Raw genomic sequence first — 9,289 nt, 5'->3', positions numbered from 1 at the left:
CCAACAAAATACATTAAACTTACTATAAATAAATAGCAGAAACAATAAATTAAATTAAAAGAACAAATACATTATTGAGTTATGGTTTTTCACTCTAAAGAATGCACATTGATATAAATGTCTCTTCTGAAACACTCCATGATTTAAATTTTCAAATACATGGCATATTCTTCTCTAATTCATCTTAAATGAGAAAATTTGAAATAGGACAAAAAAAAAAAAAGAAGAAGTAGCAACTATCATATCTAGTGCATCTGCGTTTGTCTCCTACATAGTATGATGTCAGAAGTTTACAAACAACATAAATCGCTTAATAAAACAAAGTGCAATGGTCAAGGAAAATATAGTCATTTTATTTTTATTAATTGTCTTAATTAAGTAGACCTACGAGAGATAAAAGAGAAGAACAAAAGAACAACCACTGCATTTTATGTGGCAGTGAATAAAATTTCGGTATTATAAACCACAGTGGTATGATGAGATCACATTCTTAGATATATTGTTTTTTAGATATATTTTTGTTTTGTTTTATTGTTTAATTTTAAATTTTGATTAATTTAAAAGGGTATTTTTGTCTAATCAAATAAAATAAGGATGTTTAAGATTTTTTATAAAATTAAATAAAAAATATATTTTTATTTTTATTTAATTAAAGGGATGTATTAGTAAAAGTGGTGATATAATATATATTTAAAAAAATTAAATGTTAATGTGAAAAATAAATTTCACGTAGCTTGTTACTATTTGTCTATATTTTTAACGTATCGATACATATGAATTTATTAACGTACCGTAGCAAATATCATTAATTAACTAACAAACTGGAGTGGCTAACATTGACAATAACCTTAGTGGCACGATATATATTTCATGCACAACTTTGTTATAAAAGGAGGCTACTTTTGACTCTAAAGTCAGTGTTATCTTCATGTGATTCATATTAAAAGAAGCGGTGTTGATAGTTATTTTTCATGATCAATGGAATTCGATAAGCAAACAGACAACATAAGAGATTATGAGAGATTTAATTAAATATCGTAGGCATTTTACTTGTATTCACACAAAAAAAATTATACTATATATATTATAAAAGATGTATATATTTAAAATAAAAGAAAGCATTATATACTTAACTTTTATGTATATATTTTATTAATATTAAATGCGACTAATAAAATGCAAGAAAATATAAAATATGAGTTTTATCCTAAAAAATATACATTTATTAATATACCTAATAAGAATGTTTTTTTTTTTAATAAAGAAACCACTCACAAAGTCACAAGGATCCAAAGGAAGTATAAACATAGTTTTGCTTGCATAAGGCTATAGCGACTGGTGAGCATATAGATACATGCTATCTCTTTCTTACACTTGCATTCTTTCGTCACTATGTAATAACTAACAAACTCATATTTTCTTTCATAACAAAGTGTCCTTAGGAGAGAAAAAAGTAAGAGTGATAAGATCTGACCAAATCTCACCAACTTTATCACCCTTCACTCATCAATTCATCATTCTCATGCTTTAAAATGCTTTCTTTTCCAACCCTAAAATATCAGAAATACTAAGACTATTAGAATTTATTATTATTTATTATTATTTAATTATCAATTCAATTTTTTTAGTTTAATCTTTTTTTTAGTTTAGTAATACAACAGTATATTTTAATTCATATTTTTAAATATAAATGACTAATTGATGATAAAAAACAACAAATTCTAATAATTTTCTAGCATTTATCCTAAAATAAATAAAATAAATAAAGTAACGAAAAGGAGGATAGGCTGAAACTTTGTGGTGAGAAAGAGTCGAAACTCGAAAACACCAAACAGAAGACTAAACGTAAATAATAGAAGCAGACATAAACAAGTTTTCTTCCAATAATATTTCAATTGACATCTCTTGGATCCCCCCAAGAGACAGACCCAAGAGCCAAATAATACACTCTTGAATTGCAATTCCAATTCAATTTAAAAGATGTAGACAACTAATTACACATGTTTGCAATAAAGGGTTCATATTATTGTATTTGAATTTATAATTGTATGAGGATAATGAATTGAATGCGGAAACCAAATATTATTTTTGGGACAAATAATAAAGGCAGGAAATTTTTCTGGTACTTTTCAAAAGATAAATAAATTTCTTTGCATAGTCTTTTTTTCCTTGTCATGTTTTCATAGGTTGAATTGGTTAGAGATCTGATAAAATGTGATATGTTAAAACTTTTTTTCTTTGTTCATGGGCCTGATCTTACATTAAAACTTTGTGTATTATAAATGCAATCGTTTTTTTTGTTTTTATTATTTTTTTGTTAACATCAGGACTATAGAGTTGTTTTTTGGTCTTTAATCTGTCATTACACTATTAAATTTCTCCACTAGTTTCGGAAGTCCAACAATTTTCTTAATATTTTTTGTTGGCGAGACAATTGTCTTTTTCTTTTGTAATTAATTAAATCTCATTTTTGGGTTATGTAATCCGCTATGCTTTATATGGTTAACAGGCCTTTATCAACATCAACAAGATTTTAAATTTCATCAACCAACTTGAGGAAATCAATGGAAAAGAAACAGTCAAAAATATGATTTCAAACTTCATCGACCCTTTCAAGGCCCATTATATGAACATTGTTCTTTGTAAAATAAGACTCTGGGCCCAGAGGCCCATTCCCTTATACCCCCTTCCTCTTATAAAATACATGCCTCATTCCCAAACTATAGAGAAAAGAAAAAAAAAAGAATGAAAACCAAGAGTACATCGGTCTATGATTAAAAGAATGCTATAGCCTAAAAAAAAGAAGAAGGATAATTTTCATTCACTAATAATAATGAAGTAACAAAAATTACAAAGCTATCATGGATACATAATATGGGATTCTTCGACAAAATCACAACAAAAGAGTTTGTAATCATTCTAAATTATTAGAAGTTATATTTCAAAAGTTAGTTTTAATAGCCTATTTTCAAAGAATAAAAGTTTTAGAATTAAAATTTAGTTTACCTAAAAATTGTAGGGACTACCGAAGAAAAATCAATTTCTACCTAGAAGTGGCCGGAAGAAAAAAACGACATGAAATAGACTGCTATCGTTTGAAGATCCTCACTTCCTTGGAGAGACAAGTGCACTAAAGTCCAGAAAACTAGCAAATCCATAACAGTATTCGGTAAAAAAGAAAGAAAAGTTCTACAACAAAAACGTAAGATGGATTCCGTCAACTTCGTGCAAACTAGGCTGCTTTTAATTATAATTAATAATTAATTTTTAATACAACGAAAGAAGACGACAAAAATGTACTTAATTTCCATCACTCGTTTTGAGTGGTAATGTGGATCATTGGTTGATTTTTTTTCTTATCATGAATTTAAAGTTTGAGTTTTAAGATTCCTTAACTTTTTTGGTCAACTATGAGTTCTATAAGATTGCTGAGCACGCCCCGTTTACAAAGCGAGTAGCGCAAGTCGGAAACTACCCGCGTTTTTTGGTTTCTGTAAAGTGACACGTCACTTGAGATGCACATTTTAATGCTTGACAATAAGAAAAGATAGACTACAGTTGATATTAAAAAAATTATTAAATAATTTAGTATAGTTAATAATTTTTTATTATTAATTTTATATAAATTCGAAAAAAATTTATTAGTATATTTATTAATTTATTTTTATCATAAAAGCTTAACCTTTTTTTTCTTTAAATATATGTAAAATAAATTTAAAATTTTTTTACTATCTAAGTGTTTTTAGTAGAACTCATATTTTTTAAAAAAATTCAATTTTAATGTATTTCAGTATAAAACAATTTTATACGTACATCTAATTATGCGAAGTCACATTAATAAAAATAACTATTTTTTATATTAATTTTTTGAATAATTATCTAAAAAAATATATGTAATTGTATGACTGTATAAAATATTTTATGTAAATTAAAATTAAACTCATTTTAAAAATGGATAAAAAGCAATATAACTAATGATAAAGTGTTACATAAAATATAACAATATTATCTTAAAATAAAATATTATCACTTGACCAATAAAATATAAAAAAATATTGTTAAATAATTACTTTATTTTAAGGAATTGTTTGAATAATGAGAAAAAAAATTATTCAAACAACGATCAGCTTTTAACCAATTTTTAAATTTAAAAAATAATTGTATTAATTTTTATATATAAACTTTCTAATTTTTAAGAGAACTAACTTTTAAATAAGTTTTTATTTTAATTTAAAATATATATATATATATATATATATATATATATATATATATATATATTTGCTAAGGAATAGGTAACGGTATGACCTATGAATTCAGTTGGGTTTCAGTTCATATGATGTTTAAATTTGGTTTAATTCAATTCTCATTTATATTTAAAAATCTCATGAGCGATCCAAAAAAGATAAAAAAATTCTCTTAACGATTAAGAAAATACATGGTTACATACAGAAACAAATATATGTAATAAAAAAAACGGTACCGCCTTTCAGAGTTGAGATATATCTGATATATATATATATATATATATATATATATATATATATATATATATATTTTGAAAACGATATATCTGATATATCTAGAACAAGAAAAAAAAATAATAACCAATAATAAAAAGAACGACTAAAAATCAAGAATAGTAATCCAGAGTAACGCGTTAACTTAAATACCTGGAAGATTCCAAAATTATTTATTTTGCAACCATCTCCAATTCTCCATAATTCTCAATTTCGTCTATAAATAAATAAATTCATACCCCCGTCAGCGTCATAATCCCAATTAATCTCGACCGCTATTAAACGCTGCCACGAAATTCAACAACTCAAGAAACTGATCGCCTTGTTCACAACAATGGAATACAGAACCCTAGACCTCATGATCGTTTCCGCCAAGGATCTCAAGAATGTCAATTTGATATCCAAGATGGACGTATACGCCGTCGTTTCGCTCAACGGCGACATCTACAACCCCCAGAAGTTCAAAACCAGCGTCGATCGCGACGGAGGAACCAGCCCTACGTGGAATTTTCCGATGAAGTTCAATTTCAGCGACTCCTTGGCGCAGCAGAATCGTCTCTCTCTTGAGATCAAGATCGTCTCCGACCGTACACTCGGCGACACCCTCATCGGCACCGTCCACGTCCCCCTCCGGGAGCTTCTCGACAATCCCGGCGGAAAAGACGGCAAAGAATTTCGTCAGGTATCTTACCAGGTCAGGAAGCCCTCCGGGAAGCCCAAGGGCTCTCTGAATTTCTCGTACAAAGTTGGCGGCAAGAGTTCAGCTGCTCCGGCGATGGATAAGGCGTCGTCGACGGGGGCGACGGTTAGTTACGCTCCACCGCCGCCGAAGACGGCGGAGTATCCTCCACCGGCGACGGCGTACCCTCCGCCATCCAAGGATTCAAAGAATGAGCCAGTTATGGCTTATCCTGCTCATGCTGCTGGGGCGGCAGGATCAAGTTCGGCGCCATATGCTTACCCGCCGCCACATCAGCAATATCCTGCTGGACACGGATATCCACCCGCTGGATACCCACCCCAGCAAGGGTACGGCGGCTACGGGTACCCGCCTCAGCAACCCGGATATGGGTATCCTCCACAAGGGTACGGGTATCCGGGTCAAGCTGGGTATGGATACTCGCAGCCTCCTCAAAAACCGAAGAAGAACAAGAACAACTTTGGGATGGGATTGGGAGCCGGGTTGCTTGGCGGCGCACTTGGTGGGCTTTTGATTGGTGACATGGTGTCTGACGCGGCTGATTATGATGCTGGCTACGATGCTGGATTTGATGATGCTGGTGGATTCGATTTTTAAATTTTCTTTCTTTTTGGTTCTTATTTTGTTTTTGGACTGTATAAATGGGTTGGTTGTGACTTGTGAAGTTGGTTAACTACGACTCATGCAGAATGTTTATATCTTTTGATTTTGATGTTTATATAGATGAACTTACTTACTTACGTGCGTGCTTTGTTCCTTTTTCTTCTTAATTTCAACTGTAAGATTATAGATAATAATAATATATGATATAATTATATGAACTATGATCAGCAAAACTGCTATAAACTGAAGGTTCAACTTCTGATACCAAAATATTGGGAGCCGGGAACAGAGAAATTTTCTTATTCATAATTCAATCACTTCTTCAGCTACAAAGCAATCTCGAAGAAGTGTAGAAAAATATTCGCTCTCTTTTTCAGTTTTCACCTGTTGCACTCTGCTGGTTTGTAAGTCTTTCTTAGCAATTGTGGCCCACAACAAAGGCAACAAATTTTGTCATCGATTAGCATTTGATGACTTTGACACAGCTCCCAAATCAGTCTATTACTTTACTCGGAGTTCTGATTTCTTAATGCTGGATTGGAATCAGTGTAGGAGAAGCAAGCTCATACCTTATTGTATATAATACTAATTGTGAATCTATTCCAGAAGTTAATCAGAGGGGGGAATTCTTTTTTGTATTATTTATGCAGTGATCATCACTAGCCTATTGCATTATTTAATTGGTTATGTTGGGATAAAAAAGTGCAACTACAAGAAGAAAACAATAGGACTTGTCAATGTTAATTGCATACAAGCTTCTGTTCTGTCAGTAGATTTTGGTGACGGTCAATACAAAATGGAGCCTCACCTTAAATCTGAGAACTCCATAATCTTTATTCACCTTTCTTCACTTAGAATAATACAGTAGCCGCTATGATCAGTTAGCATTAGAGTATTCTTTTTTAAGTTAAAACATTCTGCCAATAACTAGAGAATTTCTGTTCGTTGATCGGGTTCCGAACAGGTCGGGTGGATAGATGTAGAGGGGAGGACGTCTTAGCTTGGGCCGCGCTCCTTGCGAGTAGGCGAGTAACCGAGCACTTGTGGAGAAGTGAAGAAGAGGGGGGGGTGCCACCTGCAAAGACACTCCGACGCTCAAGTCAGCAATGTGCAGGCGAGCAGAGAATAAGGTTGGAATATGTGTCGTACCTCGGGGGAAGAGCCAATCTTCCCCTTATATACATGTCAGTAGTGGGCCCCTTATGGGACAGGCCCACATTTCCAAGGGCGCTGTCCTGCGGCCGTGTGGGAGCCGTACAGGACGCATGTCCGGGTCGGTTGGGGGGCGCGTGTCCGGGTCGGGTATGGCTTGGGTCGGGTCGGCCCAAAGTTGATTCTGGGCCGGGCCGTAACAGTGCCCCCACGCGCCAATGGTAGTTGTGGGAGCTACCAATGGCGTGTCGTCTCGCATCTCGTCTGGTCGGCCGCTCGTGGGGAAGATGTGCCCCCCAACGCGCGTCTCTTGGTTGCTCAAACAACCGTTTCATCGCTTCGTTTCCTGCGCCGGTTATTGAATGCTCATAATGGGGAAAAACCCCGTTTGAAAAGACTATTTTGCCCCCAGCAGTTTCGCGCTTTGGGGGCCGTTTTTAAACGATTGATTTCGACGTTTTTACACTTTTTCACACTCCCTACACTCCCTGCTCTTCCTTTCTTCCTCCTTGCTACAAGATTTCAAGGTGTTGCTGTGGTGCCTCCGTTCGTGTTTCTTGCATTTTCTCCAGATTCGCAATCATCCTTTTTCCATCAATTTAGGTAAATCCCGAATCATTCCTCTCTTTGTGCATTATTTTTGGTATGCTTGTTGCCTTGGTTCTTTTGATGTTACTGTGTAGCTTTTTAGTCACGAGTAGATGTGTTAGGGGGGAAAAGTACCATTCCAGGGTAGGTTTTCTCTCGCTCTTTTAGCCACTTAGTCCTGTTTGGCCTTAGTCGGGAAGTCGTGAGGGTGGTGTGTGTTCGGCTTGAGCAACCGATCTCTTAGACTAACTGGATGGTACCCCCATGTAGGTATGGCTCGCACGGTCTCCCGGGCATCTGTTAACCCCGCGGCGTACGACCAATATGCTTGGGTCGTCTCTGATATAAGGGAATCACCCAATCAGATGGGCGAAGAGGAGCTCACCGAGTTCCGACGAGCCGGGTACCTGTGTGGCGGGACCGACGAGGAGGCCAATTATGACGCCTTCGTCCCGGCTGCTCACGAGCGGTTGTATGAAATCAACTTCCAACCCCGCCAGGTCGCCGACTGGATTTGGTTCTACAAAGCCATGTTCACTCAAGTCGGAGTTCGCATTCCGTTCTCAGCCTTTCAAATGGCGCTCTTAAACCGAATTTCTGTGTCACCGTCGCAGTTGCATCCGAACAGTTGGGCTTCGATCCGATGTTTCGAGATGGTCTGTGAATATCTCGACCTGCCGGTGTCCGTGGATGTTTTTCTCTTTTTCTTCAACCTCACAAACCCTTCCAAGGAGGGGAAACATAGGAAGGGGTTCATGTCCTTCCGGGCTGCCCAGGGTCGGAAGATTTTCGGTTTGTACGAAGATTCTTACCATGGGTTTAAGGACAAGTATTTTAAGGTCCGCCCGGCCAAAGGTCGTCACCCCTTTTGGTTGTCTTTGGAGGGGGTACGGCTCATCCCGACTTATTGGAGCTTCGGGGCAGGAGCCAATAGTTTTATTAAGGTAGTTTATAAAAACATGTCGGCAGTAGATCAGCAGATTGCCGAGGTGCTAAACGCGGTTTTTGGGAAGAACCCGGTAAATCCCCATCTCCTTATGGGTGACCGGGAGTCCGGCCGTAACTATATTTGTGAGAAGCTTTTTACTTTTCCCTTTGTCTTTTTTCCCTTTTGTTGATATTTTGTGACGATTAACCGACCTCCTTTCTTTTTTCTCGCAGTGGATATGTCTGCGTCGGTGACGGGTCTTTCCGACTTGTTTCAGACTTTTCTTGGCGGTGGTGATGAAGAAGAAGATAATGACCAGTCCGCCGCTGAGACGTCTACAGCTCCTACCGAGGACAATGCAGCTCCGAGGCAGGAGGCCGTGGTTGGGGGAACCGGGGCCTCGACCCAAGCCGCCCAGGTCGAGGTCGAGAAACCGGTTCACTCCTCTCCTCCTCGTGAAGTGGTGGGTCAAGGGGGTTCGACGTCTGCCCCTGACGATGATGTGGAGGTGGTCGTCCCTACCCCTAAAAGAAAAAGGAAAGCGTCCTCAAGTCCCGAAGGGGTCCTCACCGTCATGGAGAGGAATTTCGATGCATCCAACTTTATAGACACCCAACTGATCCCTGGCACCGAGGAGTATTTCCACGAGTCTTCCCTTGCCGGGCAAGCGAGGTGGATGTACCGAACACTTCTGCGGGGTGCTGTGATAGCTCGGAAGGCCGAGTTTGAGCTGTCCGGGATGGAGTCCCTCCGCAGGAGGCTGGAGGCTAGTGGGAAGGCCAACAATGAATTAAAAGA

The 9,289-nt window shown here is 36.7% G+C and overlaps 1 protein-coding gene across 1 annotated transcript; it reads left to right on the top strand.

The window, feature by feature from the left end:
• The first annotated feature begins 4,453 nt into the window (after window positions 1–4,453).
• LOC112796443 (protein SRC2) lies at window positions 4,454–5,960 on the top strand. Its single transcript, XM_025838889.3, has one exon. It carries the CDS (start codon window positions 4,855–4,857, stop codon window positions 5,815–5,817), a length of 963 nt encoding a protein of 320 aa, XP_025694674.1. The 5' UTR covers window positions 4,454–4,854; the 3' UTR covers window positions 5,818–5,960.
• The last annotated feature ends 3,329 nt before the right edge of the window (window positions 5,961–9,289 follow it).

The sequence above is a fragment of the Arachis hypogaea genome, chromosome 4 (assembly GCF_003086295.3).
Source record: "Arachis hypogaea cultivar Tifrunner chromosome 4, arahy.Tifrunner.gnm2.J5K5, whole genome shotgun sequence".
NCBI lineage: Eukaryota > Viridiplantae > Streptophyta > Magnoliopsida > Fabales > Fabaceae > Arachis > Arachis hypogaea.
The sequence above is the reverse complement of the archived record's forward strand: the minus strand, read 5'-3'. Positions and strand labels throughout refer to the sequence as shown.

What these genes read in the sequence shown, in the direction of transcription:
- LOC112796443 (XM_025838889.3), top strand. Translation starts at nt 4,855, where the DNA reads ATGGAATACAGAACCCTAGACCTCATGATCGTTTCCGCCAAGGATCTC.